The 22899-nt window shown below is 37.0% G+C and overlaps 2 protein-coding genes across 4 annotated transcripts in view; one reads left to right on the forward strand and one right to left on the reverse strand.

The window, feature by feature from the left end:
• LOC121381352 (tRNA modification GTPase GTPBP3, mitochondrial-like) overlaps nucleotides 1-22843 on the forward strand; it is a 45045-nt gene extending 22202 nt beyond the window's left edge. For 2 of the 3 annotated variants that reach the window (XM_041510645.1, XM_041510652.1), the window contains exons 2-9: nucleotides 10323-10633; nucleotides 13475-13610; nucleotides 15105-15258; nucleotides 16036-16108; nucleotides 17871-18014; nucleotides 19318-19483; nucleotides 20985-21374; nucleotides 22479-22843. In XM_041510645.1, the coding sequence (XP_041366579.1) occupies nucleotides 10327-10633; nucleotides 13475-13610; nucleotides 15105-15258; nucleotides 16036-16108; nucleotides 17871-18014; nucleotides 19318-19483; nucleotides 20985-21374; nucleotides 22479-22710 (1602 nt within the window). In that variant the 5' untranslated portion in view covers nucleotides 10323-10326 and the 3' untranslated portion in view covers nucleotides 22711-22843. Of the gene's footprint in view, nucleotides 1-9803; nucleotides 9925-10322; nucleotides 10634-13474; nucleotides 13611-15104; nucleotides 15259-16035; nucleotides 16109-17870; nucleotides 18015-19317; nucleotides 19484-20984; nucleotides 21375-22478 lie in introns of those variants that run through there. The other variant, XM_041510637.1, reaches the window with a different exon arrangement.
• Nucleotides 136-9750, reverse strand: LOC121381390 (hsp70-Hsp90 organizing protein-like). Its single transcript, XM_041510682.1, has 8 exons — nucleotides 9659-9750; nucleotides 7830-8039; nucleotides 6555-6623; nucleotides 4746-4830; nucleotides 3903-4003; nucleotides 3348-3418; nucleotides 1976-2034; nucleotides 136-1597 (listed from the first exon to the last, which is right to left on the reverse strand). Exons 1-8 carry the CDS (start codon nucleotides 9671-9673, stop codon nucleotides 1467-1469), a joined length of 741 nt encoding a protein of 246 aa, XP_041366616.1. The 5' UTR covers nucleotides 9674-9750; the 3' UTR covers nucleotides 136-1466.
• Nucleotides 22844-22899: the final 56 nt, after the last annotated feature.

Below are 22899 nucleotides of genomic sequence, written 5' to 3' on the forward strand. Positions count from 1 at the left end.
GATTTCATTTATTTCATTTAAACTTATTTTCGTGCTTATATCCAATTACGGTTCAAGCACGCTGTCCTGGGCACACACACCTCAGCTATCTGGGCTGTCTGTCCAGGACAGTGGGTTAGTTGTTAGTGAGAGAGAGAAGAGGGTGTAGTGGTCTTACCCACTGAGTTGTTAAAGCTCGCTCAGAACGGGAGCCGGTACCGGGCTGTGAACCCTGTACCTACCAGCCTTATATCCGATGGCTTAACCACGACACCACTGAGGTCGGTTAAACAATGCTATTGTCCTCTGCTAGTCCTTCCAGTGAGTCCAATTAGAAATGCACGTTACTGGCTGCTGAGATGTGTTTACTTAAACACATCCCTTTGTATGTGACCTTGTCTCTTACAAAGTTATCAGAACACACAAAGTTCATCAGAAGATATTTTGTAGTAAGATATTAGCACAAATGTATTTTGATTTAGATAATGAAAACACACTGTACAAAACGTTCTGATGTTATATCCTAAAACAATTCGTGACCAGCAATAACAGATAAATATTCACATTTCTGTTTGAGTAAATAAGTTTGTTTATTACATACCTATTCAATCTTACTATAGTGATAAAGACATTTTCTAACTGTGATAAATCTGGACTGGAACTTTTAAATGGGGAATTCCCTTTTTATTTTTACTGCAATTAGCACCTTTTATTTACTGACATCATATATGATTTACAAATTATACATCGTATTTGAAACATTACATAAGGCTGCCACAGAGTATGATGCTTAACATTCAACAAATCCATGAAAGGAGTTTTGATCATGGATTTAACAAAGTGTTGTTATGATGTTAAATACAACTTTTTTTGTAAAACATAAATGTAAAAGAAGGTGTGTAATAATAAATACAGAACTTCACATATATTGTTTGTGCTTTCTATTTATTGCATTCGTTTTATTTTGTGAAAGAACATACCACTCAACCCCTACACGGTCTAGTGGTATATATTCTTGTGTAAAATAAACTTGTGCAATAAATAGAAAGCGAAAACAATGCATGTGAAGTTCTGTATATTTATCCAGGGATTTATTCAGGCATTCTGTGGGTCCAAACATTGGCTCCTTCCCAAAAGAAAGTGGCACTAAAAATTCCCAATTTCTATGCTAAAAATTCCCAATATATATAATTATTCAATTATGTCTGTTCTAGTAAATTAATTTAACATTTGTGTACTGTATCATTCAGTGGCCTGAAAAAAATATCCCAAGTATGATTTAATCGCACTAATTGTCCCAATCCCATTGGACATGCGTCCCTGGATAAAAACCCTGGATAAATTCCAAGTTTATCATTATCAAATGAGAGTTGGTCACAGAAGTGAGAAATGATTACTTCGCATCTCCGTCTTATGAACTGACACCTGTGTCTGTTTTTCTTTATTGGTCACACACACACACACACGCTAGTTTTAAAAACTAGTCGTTAGCTTTTCCCTTTCCTATATCGCTGGTACGCAGCAGCTTTTCCCTTCCTCGTTGACGGTTCTTGGCTGGTTTTCTCACTGGAAGTGTCATTCGTTTCTGATGGATCAGAGTTGTCAGATGGATTCATTTCTGTTACATAAAATAAACTAAATTCTGTTAATTCATTTTCGCTAAGTAAAATGATTAATTTCTACTAAATAAAATAATAAAATTTCTGGTAAATAAAATAATTAATTTTTGCAAAACAAATAATTTCTACTAAATAAAATTATTTATTTCTATGATATAAAATAATGCATTTTTGTTAAATGAAATAATTCATGTGACATTGTCTGTGAAATAAAATAAATCCTAGAATAACATATTTATTCTTTTGATTTCGCCATTTTCAACACTTGGACATTTCCAGCCTCTGTCAATTTTTGTTCTTTTTAATAATTCAAAACAGGAAAAAATACTTGCATCTTAGCATGATGAAAATAAAATGGCATCTGTCAGAATACTTACCATCTAACAAGTCAACTGGACGCTCAAGAAGTGATGCTCGCTGAGATTTCACCAAAAACCTGCAATAATATAACTGTTTTTATTACCCCAGCGGTCACTCATAACAGGGAAAATATTTTCCATATTTTCTCAGTGAGAAATATTCTGCATTGGTTTAACGAACAATACTATTGGACAATTTGACGCTTACAAACCAATGACTTTGTCGGTACTAAATATGACGTCATTACGATTTGACAAACCCAAAATGACGTCATGTAGTTTAAAGAGTTTGTGTTTACAGGTCTCTCTTTTTGGTGTTAAATTAATAACAAAATGTCAATATAATGCAATTCATTATAGAGTTTGAAGCAGAATAAAGAGAACTTTTTTTTTTTTTTAATTATCTATGAACGTGATTAAATTACAACGTTATAGTAATTATCAGAACAGTGCGTATTTAGTGGTTTAGGCCTACATCATTTCGGTACAGGTTGGCCTTCGTGCATGTGCGTGGAAAATAAAGGTTTTTAGAAGAAAAAAATAGCTGAGGTAATAAATAGAATAACAAACTCGGTTCCAGTTATTATCAAATTTATGTCCCTTGTGAAATAATTTTCATTTCTCACTCGCTAAAGCTCGTGACAACTGAAAGTTATTTCACTCGGGACATAAATTTGATAATAACTGGTAACTCGTTTATTATCCTCTATTTAATGCTGAACTCCTGGTTTTATGTTTAGTTTGCTCCTGAGGATGTCAGCATTTAGCTGACGAAACATTGAGTTTTTTAACTTGAGATTTTTAATTGTGGTTTTTAGACAGACTTTATTTTATCAATAATATAACTTACATCACTTTACTTTGTTAAATAAATGATATCTGTATAACAGTACATCATTGTATAACTTTACTAAAATCCCACAAATATCATATCTTATATATCTGTAGGAATGATGATGCCTTTCAGTAAATGCATCAAGCTACTTCCCATATATATTACAATATTAAAATACCATACAACCAAAAGAAAACATGATTTTGTAAATTCCAAAAGGGGCCATTTGAGATTGCTGAAGGCAAATGACCTAAGCTCCTGAAGGAAACAAGCTCTGGGGGTGGGGAGTGTCCGGGCGCATGCTCCCCAGAAAATGTTGAATTAAAGATGATCAGAGATGCATTTTCAGGGGAATTTAGAGTTGCATATTGTCAATTGTGAATTTTTAAAAAGTATCAAATGGGCACTTGAAATGGACAAAGCAGGGTCACTGGACCTCTATGACCACCTCCTGGATCTCCCAATAGTAGTGACAGGTTTCTCATTCTATTCCATTAAAATACATAATTATGAATAGATATTATTCTCCAAATGTGTGAACACTCCAAAACTCACCTGTATATTTTAGCCGAGCCAAACCCTAAAGCACCAAATACCACTATGATTAGCACCTGCACTATGGGATTCTGAAAGTGTAAAACATGTTCACGAACATTTTATGTAAATTAATACTGATCTACTCTGAACTGTAGCTATCACAACTTGGAACAAACAAAAACCCAACATGGGTTCTGTGACATATCATCACTTAATCAAATAAAGAAAAACTCCTTTATTTAGATTAAACCATGTGAAAATTACTATAAAGTTTACAATTCTCTCTCTCCTTTCTGTCTGTCTGTTTTATGCCCATCCCTCCTCTCTATGTTTGAATCTGTCTCTCTCTCTGTCTCTCTGTCTCTCTCTCTCTGTCTCTCTCTCTCTCTCTCTCTCTCTCTCTCTCTCTCTCTCTCTCTCTCTCTCTCTCTCTCTCTCTCTCTCTCTCTCTCTCTCTCTCTCTCTCTCTCTCTCTCTCTCTCTCTCTCCCTCTCCCTCTCCCTCTCCCTCCTAAGCTTCTCAACCTCCGAATCATCTGACATAATATATTAACTGAAATGACTGAAAACCTACTGAAAGAGATGGCTGGTCAGCAACATAGAGGTCAGCAAGAACCAGCAGAACTCCAACCAGGACACCAATCCCACCAAACATCAATGGCTGTCTCGCTTCAGCTTTCACAAAAAGAAAATCAATTATTAACTTTAAAAAGAAAAGTAACGTTTTCGTTGTTTTTCTCTAAAGATTACTTTTTTATTTGTACTATAAATTAAACAATTTGGTTTCAGTTTGGGCATATAGTGAAGGTATAATATTTACATTTTAAAGAACAATTTCAAATAAATTTAGAAGGAAGCCGTCATTATCCAACTTTGAGCATAAGCATACGTGATAGGGGGATGGGCAACTGCCCCCATAGTGCTGGAGCAAAACCTCAAATTCGGGCAAAAATTATAGAGATATTCGGGCAAAATGAGCTAACCTCCGACCTTTTTACCAAGTATTTCCATCAATCTTCCTTCAAAATTAGTTGTAATCTATGTGAAAATGCGTAGTGATTCGTTTGCAACCCTATGTAGCTGTTTGGAAGTAATGCTAATATGAATAAATGTTGTTATCTAGATTCGGGCATTTTTTTTTAATTGGGGGAAAAGCCAGCCCGTCCGCCTACAAAAATGGGAGTCCATATGCCTATGACTTTGAGATACAACCTTTAAGTCTCCAATAACTAAAGAGTCCATTAACTACGTCAAAATGAAGAAATATCAACTGAAAGATCGTATGAGCTATAGCTTCTAAAATGAAATCTATTATCAATGGTAGATCACCAAGTATCAGACCACATACAGTGCAGCTGATGTTAAACACAAAAGTTAATACCCCGTATATTACACAACATACAAACACTGCATTTACTTTTCTTTTCTTTGGAGATTTCTCGGTTTGTCTTGTCAACAGCATCTTTCAATTTGGCATCAGAGGGATCCAAAATCATAGCTTTCTGTTGTAAAAGAAAATTTTAAATTAAGAATATGTTGAGCAGTACATAAATATTTATTTTTATTCAGTTACAGCTTCTTGTTCCTAAAGGGAAGGAAAGGTAATATTTAATGACACCTCTAAAGCTATAAATAAAACAGAAAAATACAAAACAGTTGATTTGTTTCTAGCCGTGGAAGACCTATTAGATAAAATAAAATTACATACATTTTTTGTTCAGATGAAACTAATTATTTTTTTACAACAAACAGTCACATTTATCACCAATGGCAGAATGTGTGGTATTAACTGCTCTATCAAAAGTTGGGTGCACTTCGAACTTTGACCCAGCTGGATGTTATTTGGTTTATTATTACCTTGAACCTAATTTGGATGTAAGCATATTAAACCAGTTCCTACCTACCTATATATTGGAATAATTTTAAAAACCTGAGCACATGTAGCAACCTTTCCTTGGGGTGTGGAAAAACACTTGTTTGATATCCATTGGTGAACTCATTGGACTATTTTTCATTCCAGCCAGTGCTCCACAACTGGTGTAAAAAAGGCCATCCTGTCTGTTGAATGGTGCACACAAATTATTCCTTGGTGTTAATTGGAAAGAGTACCGGTACCTCATGATGTGGAAGCAGCAGACCCAAGTTCAACCAGCCATTTTTTGCTAATGTTTGCAAACTATTTTGACTGGTTCCCGAAGTTGTAATTTGTATTAATCTGTAGTGTAAAAATCAGTCTAGACTGTTTTACCCCTGGACAATATTTCAAAATCTTGGGTAACCGGAAGTTGGTTCACGTGAGTTTTACTTATAGGTAAAAGATTGTTCAGTTACGTGAATATAGTGCTAGTAACCGACGAGTTAGATCTACCTAATTGTAAAACACTTCAACTATGGTTCTATGCAATCTAATTAAAATTAGCTCCACTATTACATGTGGATCTAACACCAGCCAGTTGGAGCTCATGTCTACCAATCAAAACCTTACTTGCAGAATCCTGCCAGTGATTTAAAAATAATTTGAAAACATTCCGAATTATCCTGAGGGTATATGACATGTTTCGTGTGAATTACGAATGCCTTAAAACATGTTTTATTTTATCAAATAAATAATTTGTAATGTAAAACTGAAGACTGATTTAGTTGGGGTTTTTTATAAATAAATAAATAATTTTTTATGTAAAATTGAAGACTGATAACCCACCCCGTACGTATTGGTATGGTTCGCTGTACTGCGGCCACTAAAATAGACTCGCCCGATATTTTCAGAATTTGTATGCTCCCAAATAACGTTATAAAAGGTGAAGTGTGATTGGTCAATATTTAAATTATTATTTACAGGAGAAATGTTACCTGGACATTGGGGACTACGCAGTGTTGTTAGTTTTAAATCACTGGCAGGATTCTGCAAGTAAGGTTTTGATTGGTGGACATGAGCCCCAACTGGCTGGTGTTAGATCCACATGTAATAGTGGAGCTAATTTTAATTAGATTGGGTTCTATGCTACATTGGTGGTTCAAATACATTAAAAAAAATAAACTGATTTTCAATTTGACTTCTGATAGCGTACTTTTAATTTTAGAAATTAATTGTTCACCACATAACAAATTGGCGGTTCATGTGATTTTAAAGTTGTGTAACACACACGCAAACAGAACAACGGTTCTCATGAAATATTGTGCCCTGCATCATATAACATTCAGAACATACATTACTTATAAACGTTACCTTGTATGACATCAAAGCATCAGAATACTTCCCAACCTCATACTCTACTTCTCCTTTCCTATAAAAACCCTACAAATAAAGAAACAATTTTTTAATTTAACAGTAATTATTGTTACTGTTACAGTAGTATGGTTACTCAGACTTATCTGCAAGTCACTTACAGGTCAACTAATTCTTGATCAATTTTATAAACTTAAAGTTCAAATCACAGTTTTATTTAATTGTTATTATAATGCAAGTACATTTAATCAAATTAATGTTAATAAATGATATCACATTTCAAAAATTAGTTATTTAAATTTGCTGACAAAAAGCATAATATTTTTTATAACCTATAAGACTGAACATTTTGATATCAAACATGACCTTGTAACATTAGGTTAGTTAGTCAGATAATAATAGTCTTTTTCAAAGCAGCCACCTAAATATGACATAACACTAAAACTAGGTAAAATTTTCACTATGACCTACATTAAATTGAAAAGATTGTCTTCTGGATTTTTGTTAGTAAGGTCTAAGTTTAAAAAAACAACCAAGAGACCTTTAATACCAGAAAATGTTCAGATTGGTCTCCTACTCCCTAACTAAAGTTAAAGTTTATTTTGTTTAAAGACTCCACTTGAGCACAATTGACTTATTAATAATCGGCTATTGGATGTGAAGCATTTGGTAATTATGACATATAGTCTTAGAGAGGAAACCCTTTATGTTCTTTCCATTAGCAGCAAGGGATCTTTTATAAGCACCATCCAACAGACAGGACAGAACATACCACGGCCTTTGATATACCAGTTGTGGTGTACTGGCTGGAACGAGAAATAGCCCAATGGGCCCTTTAATGGAGATGTGATTGCTTTACCATTGGGCTACGTCTCAACCCACTCCTTGACTAATACTTATGCTACTAAAAATTAGTAACAGATAAAGCTGCTAGCAGTTTTTCTCTAAAAAGATAACTGCGCCAATGTTGCACTCACTCACCGGCTCCTAATTTGGGTCTAGCTCTGGCACTCGCCAAATGAATTCTAGGAACAAACAAGCATGGAAGGCGCAAGATACTAGGAGGCCTGGGGGCATCCCCCCAAGGACATTCTGAAATTTAGAGGCACATTTTGCAGCAATTTCAGAGAGGTTAAATACTTAAAACGTCAATATCCATAACCAGTAAATTGTCATGTTATTTTTACCAGGGTTTTTTTGCCCCCACCCCACTATTTATGGACCTTGTAATGTGTCAATGATTTTTCTAAGCTTCATATTCTAAAATAATTATACCTTGGGCCAGTTAGGTTGTAGTCTGATTGCCTGGTGTGCGTCGTCCAGTGCGTAGTAATACTGCTGAGACTTGAGGAAGGCCAGGGATCGGTTGCTGTACAGCAGGTGATTCTGGGGGTCGTACTTGATGGCGTGTGTGTAGTGGATCATAGCTTCTAACGCGTTCCCATTCCGGATTGCGGCATTGCCCAGCTCTTTTAGCTCTTCAGCCTGAAATGAGTAAACGTTGGTTTTGTTTAATGACACCACTAGAGCACACTGATTTATTAATCATCAGCTATTGGATGTCAAACATGTAGTCATCAAAGCAAGGGATCTTTTATATGCACTTTCCCACAGACAGGATAGCACATATCACGGCCTTTGATATAATATACCAGTTGTGGAGCAGCTGTTAATGACAGTACTGAAGTAAAACGACCTTCCTGCACTCAGAAAAGACAAACGTTTCCATTGTGCCCAAATTAGCGAGACCTAAAGCCCTGGTGATGCTAAAAGTTTATTTTGTTTACCAACACCACTAAAGCACATTGATTTATTAATCACTGGCTACTGGATGTCAAAATTTTTATAATTCTGACATGTTAAAAAAAAAAGTTTTATTTAATGACACCACTAGAGTACATTGATTTATTAATCACTGGCTATTGGATATAATTTTTTTTATAATTCTGACATGTTAAAAAGAAGTTTCTTTTGTTAAATGACACCACTAGAGCACTAGGGTCTAATGGAATATAATTTTTTTATAATTCTGACATTAAAAAAAGTTAGTTTTATTTAACGACATCACTAGAGCACATTTGGTAATTTTGACATATTGTCTAAGAGAGGAAACCTGTTACATGTGCCCATTAGTAGCAAAGAATCTTTTATATATGCACCATCCCACAGACACGATAGTGCAGCACATACCATGGCCTCTGATATACATGTATCAGTTGTGGGGCTCTAGTTGGGATGAGGAAAAATTCTTATCAAGGAATGGGTCCACTGTGGGTATTCCATACATTCTACAACCAAAGCTCCTCAAGCGAGCAATCTACCAACTGAGCTACATGTAAACAAACCTTAAAGAGCTTACAAAATTAATGTTTGTTTAATGTAATTAAATGGGCATGAAAAATAATCAATCGACATTGTGAGGTGTAGCTAAGGCAATTGCAACCTGTACACCAAAATATATTTTTTTAAGAGCCAAGTAAACCTCAGCCTTCACAAAAATAAACTAAACAAGAAACCCGACACCGCTATGCAAAACAAACCTGCCCTGTACGTTCTTGTTGTGACGTAGAGCTAAGTGTGTTTCTTCGTGTAGCGTTGGTACTGGTTAACAACATTAAGTTCAATATAATGAGTGGACTCTGGAATAATCAAACTAAAGTTCTGTGACATCAGATTTAGGAAAGATATTGTATTTTCGACACAGTAGCTTGCAACCATTTGGTTGTCGATGATTGCCAAAGCATTACACAGAGTTTCCTCTAGCCTTTCCCTACATCAATATCAATATTAAAGGGGAGGGCTGGAGGTGACTTGAGCTGGGGTTGGAAATGCCTTATCTATACCTCATAATGATTAAACATTCTGTTAATCAATACAATGGGGGGTGGGGAGTGCTGACAGATATTTTCCAGAAAAAATACCTAAAAAAGGAAGTATTTTCCTTTTGGTGTCCATCTTTATTTCTGTAATTTTTGTAACTATGATAATGCACCTTTAAATTAGGCGTCCGAATTCTCTGTTTGAATATTCATACAAAGTTTATTTTTCTTGATGAATTTAACCATCTTAATACATTACTAAGTGATAATTACAACATGGAGTACCTTTGTCTTAGACATCAATCTAGTTTGGAATAGTGTTATTTATTTTAGAACAACACCGACTTCTTTTTTTCAATGTATAAATAAGATTCCCCTACTTCCTGTGACGTCACGTCTATATATAAAAAAAAAAAAAAGTGAGGAATCCCCATGCTACTGGGATATCCCCGGTGCGTTACATCGCTGGTGTTGCACGAAAGTGGACAATGACAAGTAAATGTCTACTGTTTGACTGTATAAAATGTATGGCAGTATAAGTACATCTCAATGTAAGTTATGTCAACTTTTTTTCAATTTGTTTAATATTACATCTATTAAAATACTGCTTTATAGCATTGATTATACCTTGATAAATTAAAAAATTTGTCGTTATAATGTATGTGTCCTGGTTTTAAATAGCGAATTTGGGTGAGGCGGTTGTTTTTCTAATAATCCCATTTTTGTAGGACAGGCTGATTTTTGTCAGAATTAAACGAAAATGCCTGAATATGGATAACAACTTTTATTCATATACAGTTTACTATATAGGCCTATATAGGGTTGCAAATGGGTCACTGTATTTTTACATGGATTGTCAGTGCACAACGACTGGTACTGGTATATTAAATTATAGATTTAATGGGCATGTGCAATCTAAAGTCAACATTTTTTAATTTTTTTATTTCAGCAACATGAGGCTTAGCTTCTTTTCTCGCAGGATGGTGTATCTTTTTAGGAAAACCACAGGTAGTAGAATCACGACAAATTGTTTTTCAAGTAAAGTTTTGCTTGGAGAGGACACCATCTTCGCATTATCATCAGGTCATGGGAAAGCGGGTGTGGCTGTGATTAGAGTATCTGGCCCATCAGCAGGTAAAGCACTCATCAAACTGGGTGCGGGAAACAAGCTACCATCTCCTCGACAAGCAAGTCTGCGGAAAATACTTGACCCAGACACATTAGAGCAGATTGATAAAGGCCTGATCCTATGGTTTCCAGGTATAATTGGGGTTTTCTAGGTTTATACTATAAAAATGATTATTATTATTATTATTTTTTTTTTTTATCCAACTGTCCTATAGTCTTTTACTGATTAATATTCATCTCATGTCTTTCTTCTGATTGGGGAATGGAGGTAGCCCAGTGGTAATTAAAGCACTCTCCTGATCCCCGTCAGTAGCCAATTGAGCTATTTCTCATTCCAGCCAGTGCACCTCGACTAGCATATCGTAGGCTGTCAAATGTGCTATCCTATCTGTGGGATGGTGCATATAAAAGACCCTTATAGGGTTGCTACAAATGGAAAAATGATCAACCATGGTGGTGGTGTGGTTAAGCCATCGGACATAAGGCTGGTAGGTACAGGGTTCATAGCTCGGTACCGGCTCCCACCCAGAGCAAGTTTTAACTCTTCTCTCTGACTAACAACTAACAATTAACCAACCCACTGTCCTGGACAGACAGCCCAGATAGTTGATGTGTGTGTGCCCAGGACAGCGTGCTTGAACCTTAATTGGATATAAGCAAGAAAATAAGTTGAAATAAATGAATGAAGGAAATGGAAAAATGTAACGGGCTTCCTCTCTGAGACAATATGTTAAAATTATCAAATGTCTGACATCCAAGAGCTATTGATTAATAATTCAATGTGCTCTAGTGGTGTCATAACCACCCCCACCAAAAAAAAAAATCTAGTTTTTATTGGGGTTTGAGGAGGGTATTTGTTTCCTCTTAATTTACCTTTATCTCACTGTACCATTTTCTTTTCTCCTTTGATATTCATCCCTTTTCTTCTTCTGATTTTTTTTTTAATTATCCCACTGCCCCCTTTCCTTTCTCTCCTTTGAATTCCATCTCATTTCTTCCCGATCTGGCAGCTCCTCCTAGCTATCAACTTCTTTCGCTGTCCACCTCCACATCCCAGTCCTTGTCCTGATCCAACACTGCTCCTATATTTCATTTTCTTTTTCTGGCCTGGTGCTTATAAAACATTTAGGGTCTAGACTTGAGACTCTAGTAGAGTCTGAGACTTGAACGTCATGGCAATGCTGTAAAAACTGTATTTGTGTGACATCATTAGAGACTGAGTCTGGACTCTAAACGTTTTATATGTACAGGCCCTGATCACCTCTACACCCAACGATGATTTTGCTATGTGGTCAGTCTGAATACATCAGAGAGTGTTCAGTGGTTACTTCTGGTATTTGTGTTATTATTGGGGCAGGATTTACAGATAGCTCAGTCGGTTGAGTGGGTTTTTTCTCATTCTAACCAGTGCACCACAACTGGTCAAAGGACATGGTATGTGCTTTCCTGTCAGTGGGAAAGTGCATATAAAAGATCTCTTTTGCTACTAATGAAAAGATGTAGCAGGTTTCCTCTCTAAGACATTATGTCAGAGTTACCAAATGTTTGACATCCACTAGCTGATGAATAATTAATCAGTGTTTTCTAGTGGTGTCATTAAACAAAACAAACTTTGACTTGTTATTAAACTCTGGTCGTGTATGCATACATGTACTTCTTATTCTTTTTATGCAGAACTTTAGATCAGATCTTAGCTCAAGAAGCTGATTTAAATTAATTACTGGCACAGTACCAACTGCCAAAGTTTCTTATTTCTCATCATGTTCAGTACTTGCTGGGTATAGTAAAATAAAGCAGCTCCTATCTATGGGCATTCTAGGGAGTAAGTTTCAAGCTGCAGTATTTAAACAAATATACTAATCACATTTGCAATTTATTTCCAGCACTTAAAGTAACAGTCCCTAGTTTCTAAATACATGTACTGAGGCATGTTTTTGATAATTATTGAAATGAGACACCTACATAGAAGAAGAAGTTTGTTTTGTTTAACGACACCACTAGAGCACATTGATTTATTAATCACCTGCTATTGGATGTCAGACATATGGTAATTTTTGACATAGTCTTAGAGAGGAAACCCACTAAATTTTTTCATTAGAAACAAGGGATCTTTTATATCCACAGACAGGATAGAATATACCACGACCTTTGATATACCAGTCGTGGTGCACTGGCTGGAGTGAGAAATAGCCCAATGGGTCCACCAACGGGGATTGATCCCAAACCAACTGTACATCAAGCGAATGCTTTACCACTGGGCTACGTCCCGCCCCACACATACATAGATTTTATTGTTTAGATTATCAATTTCCATACATCCGAAGTGTTTCTGGTCATCCTGCTGTTTCTAATATCAAACAATGCATTTTGTTTCTTATTTTTAATGACGCACATTCGTCTGAGAAGTAACAGTTGTATAGAGACGAGTCCTGTACTATTTTTGAGAGTATTTACCCATTTCAATGTCACGACTCTTGTTTTACCCTATTGTGGTTTATCCAAATGTGTTACAGGTCTGTAGATTAACTAAACTTAGTGTAAATTTTTACAAGTTGAAACTAGTCTGCAACTTTAACTCAATTTGTGTTCTTAAAAAATTACTGTAAAGTTATGATGTCATGTTAATGTTCTGTTCACTAATAATGTCTATATCAAATTGTCAGAAATTGCTATCAACAGTTCAGACCACAATATTTGAGAGATTTTTTCATGGCAGATTGATTCCCATTGGGCTATTTCTCTTTCCAGTCAGTGCACCAAGATTGACATATCAAAGGCTGTGGTATATTCTCTCTTGTCTGTGGGATGGTGCATATTAAAGATCCCTTGCTACTAATGCTACTAATGGAAAAATATAGCAGTTTTCCTCACTAAGACCATATGTCAAAAATTACCAAATCTTTGACATCCAATAACTGATGATTAATAGTGGTGTTGTTAAACAAAAAAATAAAAAAACAATTTTCATGGCAGGTCCGCAGAGTTTTACAGGGGAGGACTGTGCGGAGCTGCATGTTCATGGAGGGGTTGCCGTGGTTTCTGCTGTGCTTGGTGTGCTGGGGCATCTGCCGGGATTGCGACATGCTGAAGCAGGAGAGTTCACAAAGAGGTTTGACATATTTAAATACTAGCTGTTTTCAATCTGGAATCTGATAACCTAGACATCCAGAGGCAGATCTATGGTAGGGACCCCAGGTGCCCCCCCCGCTCCCCTAAATTTTGCGATAGTTATAATTTTATTATATATTAATTTTCACGATCCCTCTCCAAACCTCCCCCAAAGTTCCCTTGGCATTCCACCTCATGTCACTGGAGGCCCCCCTAAATGGATTTTCTGGATCCGCCACTGACATCTTTTGTGAAGAAAAAAAAAAGGGGGCGGGATGTAGTAGTTATATTGGTCAAACGTTTACATGTGTTTGGCATCTGTTTCATGCAAAAAATTACATCATTATGGAAGATGGAACATTTTAAGGACAAAAGTAAATAAAATATGTGACACTACTTTTTTGTTGTACTGTTAGTAATAAAGCTTGTGGTTTGGTCATAGATTTATGTTTATATGCAAAACTGGGCCTACAAAGTTTTGTGAAATTTGTCTCAGGTCCATATTTTGTGATAGCCTCTTTGTGGATTTTCAGACCAGGGGCGTAGGCTGGGGGGGGGGGGGGGGGGGGGGGGGGGGGGGGGGAAGTTCCGACGGAACCCCCCTCCCCCAACTAAAGCAAATGGTCTGCTTTCAGAACTAAAACATACAGGTTTATATACATATGGTGCAAAAACAAAATAGAAAAAGGATCCACTTGGTTCATATTCGAACCCACCCCCCACCCCCCCCACCCCCAAGGTCCAGATCACGCTACATCCCTGCAGACACTATGCTTAGTTTGGTGTCTGTTATACTAATCAGAACCATCTACATGCCTATGGCTTTTAGGCACCAATGAATTTTTTATATCTTATTACAAAAAAAACTACTACAAACATAACGTGACTTTAGAACCTGCCAGTTTGTCTACAAAGTCCTCAACAAACTATCTCCATCATATCTAGAAACAATGTTTCAAACAACTTCAGAAATTCACTCCTTAAATCTGAGGTCAACTCAACATAATCACCTTTATGAATTAAAACCAAGAACAGAATTTTATCGCCATAGTTTTTCATGCAGGGGAGCTAAACTGTGGAACACACTACCTTCAAAGATAAAATATTCTCAATCCCTCGCCTCATTCAAATCCAGTTATTTTAAGCACTATTCAAATAATAATCAATTTTAAGATATACCTTTGTTGTTGATTTTGTGTTTGTTAAAATAATTATGATGTATTGAGTTATCACTGACTCAAGTTTCTTAACAAATTGATTTAAATATTATTTATATATTCATCATATGTGCTATTGTTCCTCATGCTATACATATTACATGTATGTTGATGTTGTTTCTTTGAATGTATGTATGTATAATATCATGTATAGATTAGAGAGGGCCTCATGGGAGACCAGTCACCTTGTACTGAATGTCTTTACCCTCTGAAAATAAAGAATTTTATTATTATAATTTTATTACTGTCATGTTGCTATTGACCTGTTTGTTTTCTAGGGCCTTTATGAATGGGAAACTTGACCTGACAGCTGTGGAGGGATTGGCTGATTTGATTAGTGCCGAGACAGAGGCTCAACGCAAACAGGCGCTTCGACAGCTAGACGGGGATCTCAGCAGAATCTACACTGACTGGAGGGGCCGACTCATCAAAGTATTGACATCGAATCAGAGCACAAATTTTTGATTTTCTCTTTTTGATTTTAATTTAATATTGTAACAGCCAACTAATGGGCCAGTTGAATTGTTTAGACCCCGACAGGTTTTATATACAATTCATCATGTAAAATGCACAAAGTTGCAAAAATCTATGTTTGGGTTTGTTTTCATGCAAATGTAAAGAAAACAAGGATTGAATAGGAATTTGAGTGTAGTTCAACTTGTTTAATGATTACACAGAATGTTTGAAGCTACTAATTTGAGTTGTTTTTTCTGTTACATATAATTAAACATTGAGCATGGTAGGCTAGTTCAGCTCCATGTTCAGCCAGCAAACGTTTTGCTAATTAACATTCGCGAACTATTTGATTGGTTCCCAACGTGGCCATTTGGTTTACTGTGAAACATATGAACCAGAATTGCAGACGTTTTTCTGTTTAGTCTGGCTAAATGCAGCCCAGGTTTACCCAGATATTATGATAATTTAGTTCTACTAACAGTAACATATAGGAGGAATATGTCATTAGTTGAGGTCAGGATAAGTATTCATAAAAGAGAAGACAATCCCAGTTTTTTATATTTCTGTTCTTCAAAATGACGTATCTTCCTTTAGGTTGTTTTTGTTGTTTTTTTGGGGGGGGAGGGGGGAGGGGTCCAGAAGATTAAATGACATTGTATGTTCCATTTCTAGAAATAGGTATTTTTAACAGAGTAGTCATCTAAAGTTTTACTAAGTTTATGTTTGTTTAAAATGTGTTTATGTATTTTTCAGTGTTTAGCAAATGTTGAAGCATACATTGATTTTCATGAAGAAGAAAATATTGAAGAAGATGTTTTAGATCATGGTAAAAAAGAAACTAAAATAGAAAATAGCATCACAAATATTATTTTAAAAGTATATGGCTGAATTTATGAAGTCTGTTTCTCTTAAATTCAAGTGTTTAAGCATTGTAAATGTATGTAGTTTTAGGCTTCTAAAATTTGGCCCATAATGGTTAACTTTATTTAACTAAATTTAGCTTTATGATCTTAACTAAGGTGTAGTAATATTTCCTGTTACCAATAAGAATAAATGTTAAAAGCAATTGAAGTATTTTATTTGAAATATCAGCAGTACCGGTAAGTTTAATTAGCAAGTTTTATTTCACTTTCCGTTCCCTTATTGTCTGAATTCATCTGTTAAAGAAGTGATTAGAAATATTTGGGGTAATTTGGTTGTATGTTGTACCCTTTTTTCTCCTTCATTGTCTCTCTCTCTAGCTCTCCATTGGGCTATTTCTCGTTCCAGCCAGTACACCACGACTGGTATATCAGAGGCTGTGGTATGTGCTATCCTGTCTGTGGGATGGTGCATATAAAAGATCCCTTGCTGCTAACCAAAAAGAGTAGCCCATGAAGTGGCGACAGCAGGTTTCCTCTCTCAATATTTGTGTGGTCCTTAACCGTATGTCTGATGCCATATAAGCGTAAATAAAATGTATTGAGTGCGTCGTTAAATAAAACATTTTTTTTTTCTCTCTCTCTAGCTCTGTTTCTCTATCTTTTCCCTGCAGGACTTCTAAATTATGGTATATAACCCCGCTAGTGATATTCAATGTTTGGCTAGTAAATAACTACTATCACCATGCCTGATGGCTAGTGAAAAAAAAGTTATCATATGCTGCATTTAAGTCTATTTTGGAAACATGAATATCCTGCCTCAACCCACCACTCAAATCTAAGGGTTTTTTTAAGCTCTCTCTCTATCATTAGGTGACATTCCTATTAGTTAAAGTAGAGCTAGTGAATTTTTAATCATGGCTAGTCGAGTTTTTAAATCACTGATCCCATTGCTAGTGGGTTTTTTTAACAACTCTAAAAGCCCTCTTTCCCCTGTTGCCTGTGTCCCCCACCCTGTCTTTCCACCACCACCCTCCCTCCTCTGCCCCTTCCTCTAAAAAAATAATCAACAGTCAAGAGTAATTTTAGCAAATTTTACATTATATATAGAAAGAAAGAAAGAAAGAAATGTTTTATTTAACGATGCACTGAACACATTTTATTTACGGTTATATGGCATCAGGGGTGTAACATTCTCTTTGAGAATGGCCAATACAGCACAAATTGAAGTTTAGAGTAAAATTCGGTGTCCGTAAAATTCTGTGATATTTGTATTTGTATTTTTGCACAGTTCTTTACACTGTTTTTGTTTAAACCTTGAATTTTTATATTGATGTTGATCATCACTTTATTTATTTGCATTACCATAGTTTGACACCTAATAGCCGATGTATTTTTCGTGCTGGGGTGTCGTTAAACATTCATTCATTCATTCATTCAGACATATGGTTAAGGACCACACAGATACGGTAACCCACTGTTGCCACTTCATGGGCTACTCTTTTCAATTAGCAGCAAGGGATCTTTTGTATGTACCATCCCATAGACAGGATAGCACATACCACGACCTTTGATGTACCAGTCGTGGTGCACTGGTTGGAGCAAGAAATAGCGCAATGGGCCCACTGATGGGGATCGATCCCAGACCGACCACACATCAAGCGAGCACTTTACCACTGGGCACGACATTATATATAACCATCCTTTACTTTCTTCTTGTCCCATCAGTTGATAGTGGTGTTCAGAGACTTCTGTCAGAAATATCAGCCCATCTGAACGACAGCCGCCGTGGTGAAAGACTCAGAAATGGTGTCCATGTTGTTATCATCGGTCAACCAAACGTCGGCAAGAGTAGTCTGCTCAACTGTGTATGTAAGTATTTATTCTTCATGTTTGGAACGTTAGTTTACACACACACCCAGAACATTAATAGTCCCCATTCGGAAGGGACTAGGTTTCATTTGTGTCCTTCGGTTAGTCTGTCTGTCTCATATATAGTTTTTCTGACTTTTTTGCTGCGCAATGCCTGAAGATGTTGAGCTGAGATGTTTTTCATTATGTACTATTACTAATAACGTTTTACATTCATGGTGTTTCAATGTTCTTTACTAATAACGTTTTACTTTCATGGTGTTTTTACCCATTTTTGACAGAGTTATGGCCCTTGAATTTAGGAGATACAAAAGTTTGTTGGGCTCGGTATGGGGGACACGTTTTGCTTCAGCAGTATACTCTCAGAATGCTTGTTTAATCAGCAGATATTAGAAAAAGAAAGGAATGTTCGCAGGGCCGTGTTTAGACCTTGGGGGTAGGGGGCCCGGGGCACTTCAGATTCAGGGCCTCTCATCATAAATTAAATTACATGACAAATAAAAAATGTTTAACAAAGGAAGTCCTTAGTCTGGGTGGGGCCCTCTGGCAGGGGGGCCCGGGGCAGTTGCTCCCTTTGCCCCCTTATAAATCTGGCACTGAATCATATCACTGGTCATATTCAGAAAAGAAAGGAAGGTTTAATGACACACACACACACACACACACACACCCCAGCACATGATTTAGCCAGTGAAATTAACACTGGGGGAAAAAGAAATGTTTTTTAATGACACCTCAGCACCCTGTATATTACTTAGATATTGCAAAAAGAAAGGAAGGTTTAATGATACCTATGCACATTAATTTCTTCAAGTAGATACTGGGAAGAGAAAGGAACATTTGTTTAATGACCAGCCAGAGCATTATGTAATAAGTTCATATTCAGAAAAGAAAGGAACGTTTAGTGACACCCCAGCACACTGTTTAATCAGTGGATATTAAGACAAAAAGGCATGTTTGTGTAATGTACTGAGGTGTGTCACCAAACAGACAATCCAGTGCTAAAGTGCTCGCCTGATCCCCATCGGTGGGCCCATTAGACTATTTGTCATTCCAGCCAGTGCACCTCGACTGGCATATCAAAGGCAGTGGTATGTGCTATCCTGTCTGGTATGGTGCATATAAAAAGATCCTTTGCTACTAATGAAAAAACGTAGCGGGTTTCCTCTCTATGACTTTGTCAAAATGACCATATGTTTGACATCCAATAGCTAATGATTACTTAATCAATGTGCTCTAGTGGTGTCGTTAAACAAAACAAACTTTAACCAAACAACCAATCCTGTCTTTTATTTGTATATAGGTCAGCGCCCGGCCGCCATCGTGTCATCTACAGCAGGGACTACTCGTGACGTCGTGGAAACAGCCATCAATTTAGCAGGCTATCCTGTGTTGCTTAGCGACACAGCCGGTTTGAGAGAGGCGGAGAGTGATGTAGAGCTCGAGGGGATTAGACGTGCAATGTCAAGGTCAGTGGTAATGTTCTTAATTACAGTTGATTCAGACCAAACCAGCATCTGTATAATCTAGATTGTAAATGCATGGCAATCTCAAGGCCGTGGTATGTGCTATCCTGTCTGGGATGGTGCATATAAAAGATCCCTTGCTGCTAATGGAAAATTACCAAATGTTTGACGTTCAATAGCTGACGATTAATAAATCAATGTACTCAAGTGGTGTCGTTAAACAAAACAAACTTTAACTTTATAGCAGTCTCAGTTCCATCCAAGGGGCCGTGTCAAAGTTGCATAATGCCCAAAAATGTAAAGAATAACTAGCCCATAAAAAAAAATACTAAAGAATTCACAGCAATTATTTTGGGGTTTATACTTCATGGGCTAACAAGGGATGGGCAGGTGCAAAGGATGCACACATGCACGTGCCCAGAGACCTTCGATGTTCACTTTTTGAAAAAAGATTTACAACCGTGATAGTCTTTTACAATGTCAACATTCACAAAGGCTATGGGGAATTTTTCATGCCAGTACCGTCTCCAACCCAGAGTGAGTGCATCGCTAGGCTCAATGGGTAGGTGTAAGGCCACATACACCAAGTTTCACCCACTACACGGGTGCGATTATGGGTGTGTTTTCTGAGTGTATGACCTGACATGGTGGATGATTACCAGACATGCACTGCAGGTTCCGTGTGGCCCAGCCTCGGGTGATCCCAAGATAGCTCCACTGACAGCAAGAGTGGAGCACGGACCTGTCAAGTAGTCCCATACTGAAATGGAAATACTGCGGCTTCACCATTCATCTCATCATCATTCATGTTTGTAATGTCCAAAATACAAAAAACATTTCTTTGTCTCTGTGTTAAATGTTTGTGGTATTTAAAAAAAACAAAAAAACACACATTCACAAAGGTCCTTTTCCAAGAATTACACACACTTGTACGAAATATCTTACATATGGACCTGCAAGTATGAATGAAGAAAACAATATGAAGGTACGATTCCTCGACACATTTTAAACTTATAGCTAATTGGTGTCCAACATCTTTAAGCTAGTAATCATGACTTCAATGAAATATCCCTTGGATACTGTCTTGTACAGATACAAGTTAAAGTACAGTTATTATATTTTAGACTCATGTCACTTATATCGAATTGATGGGCGGGACGTAGCCCAGTGGTAAAGCCCTCGCTCGACGTGCGGTCGGTGGGACCATTGGGCTATTTCTCGTTCCAGCCATTGCATCACGACTGGTATATCAAAGGCTGTGGTATGTACTACCCTGTCTGGGATGGTGCATATAAAATATCCCTTGCTGCTAATCGAAAAGAGTAGCCCATGAAGTGGCGATAGCGGGTTTCTTCTCTGAATATCTGTGTGTTCCTTTTTTCATATTTTTGATGCCATATAACCATAAATAAAATGTGTTGAGGGCATCGTTAAATAAAACATTTCTAATTTCTAATTCTTATATGGAATTGATATCACCATATTTATTCATTCTTTTTCAAAGGGCACTGAACTCCGACATCAAGGTTATTATGCTGGATGCCCCAGCCATCTTGAAGAAACATCAAAACTCTATGTCTGCTCTGCAGAAAGTTGTTACAAGTCATTTATTGGAACTGGGGTTCCATGTAGAAATGCAGGATGAACACGGCAAGTGTAGTGTTGTCATAGATACAGACGAGGATCCCAATTACTATACCCAAACACAATCAGGTGATGATGTTTTCCTGAAGACAGATGAGATTATTATTGTGTTTAACAAATGTGATCTTTTGGAGAATTCTGAAGTGTTTCGTGGAAGCACTTTAAGGTTCAGTGCTGTCTGGTTGTCATGTGTCACTGGGAAAGGAATCTCAGAGTTCGCCAACTTGTTGACACAGAAAGTCAAACAAATGTAAGTATGACTACATGTGCATTATAAAGGGATTTGGACCGGCCTCGGTGGCGTCGTGGTTAGGCCATCATCTACAGGCTAGTAGGTACTGGGTTCGGATCCCAGTCGAGGCATGGGATTTTTAATCCAGATACCGACTCCAAACCCTGAGTGAGTGCTCCGCAAGGCTCAATGGGTAGGTGTAAACCACTTGCACCGATCAGTGATCCATAACTGGTTCAACAAAGGCCATGGTTTGTGCTATCCTGCCTGTGGGAAGCACAAATAAAAGATCCCTTGCTGCTAATCGGAAAGAGTAGCCCATGTAGTGGTGACAGCGGGTTTCCTCTCAAAATCTGTGGTCCTTAACCATATGTCTGGACTCCATATAACCGTAAATAAAATGTGTTGAGTGTGTCGTTAAATAAAACATTTCTTTCTTTCTTTCTTTTTTATAAAGGGATGTGCACTTTTTATTATAGGGCGGAACATAGCCAAGTGGTAAAACGCTTGCCTGATGCACGGTCAGTTTAGGATCGATCCCCCTCAGTGGGCCCATTGGGCTATTTCTCACTCGCCAGTGCACCACGACTGGAATACCAAAGGCAGTGGTATGTGCTATATATTCTGTCTGTGGGATGGATGGTGCATATAAAAGATCCCTTGCTACTAATGGAAAAATGTAGTGGGTTTCCTCTCTTAGACTAGGGAAGGAAGGGAATTTTTTATTCAACGTAGCCCAGTGGTAAAGCATTCGCTTGATGCGTGGTCGGTCTGGGATCGATCCCCATTGGTGGGCCCATTGGGCTATTTCTCATTCCAGCCAGTGCACCTCGACTGGTATATCAAAGGCTGTGGTATGTACTACCTATGCCAAACATAGAACATTCAATAGATTAAACATCAAAATTATAATGCCAAACAAATGGCCACTTAAAAGTGTAAATGGTTACATGGTCATAAAAATGTTTAATCTTCTGAAGGTTTGTACCCTGGTATGACCTTTTTGTTTCAACTAAACAATTCTCTCTTTCTGCTTTTTCTATTGAGAAAGAAATGGGTGGACAGGTATGAACGAAATGGATCACAAACACAAGCCAGTAATGTAGCACTTTCCATTTTTAGGTGCTGGGATCCACAAACTGGAAATCCTAGTCTGACACAGGCCCGGCATCGCACCCACCTCACCAACTGTGTCGGCCATCTTGAATCATACAAGTCCATGTCTGAGACTGACATTGTGTTAGCTGCCCAGCAACTGAGGAAAGCCACACGGGAGATAGGGAAAGTTATTGGGAAAGTCTCATCAGAGGATATTTTGAATGTGATATTTAGTGACTTCTGTATTGGAAAATAACTGTTAAAAACATGTTTTTACTCTCTCTTTTTTAATGAACAACATTCATAAACCAAGTTCCGGTTATAAATTCTGGGGACTTTTCTGTGATAATTAGTGACTTCTGTATCGAAAAATAAATGTTAAAAATATGTTTTTACATTTTTTAAATTTGTTTTTGTATGAATAACATTTATAATAAACCAATCT

Source organism: Gigantopelta aegis, chromosome 2, assembly GCF_016097555.1.
Source record: "Gigantopelta aegis isolate Gae_Host chromosome 2, Gae_host_genome, whole genome shotgun sequence".
Lineage (NCBI taxonomy): Eukaryota > Metazoa > Mollusca > Gastropoda > Neomphalida > Peltospiridae > Gigantopelta > Gigantopelta aegis.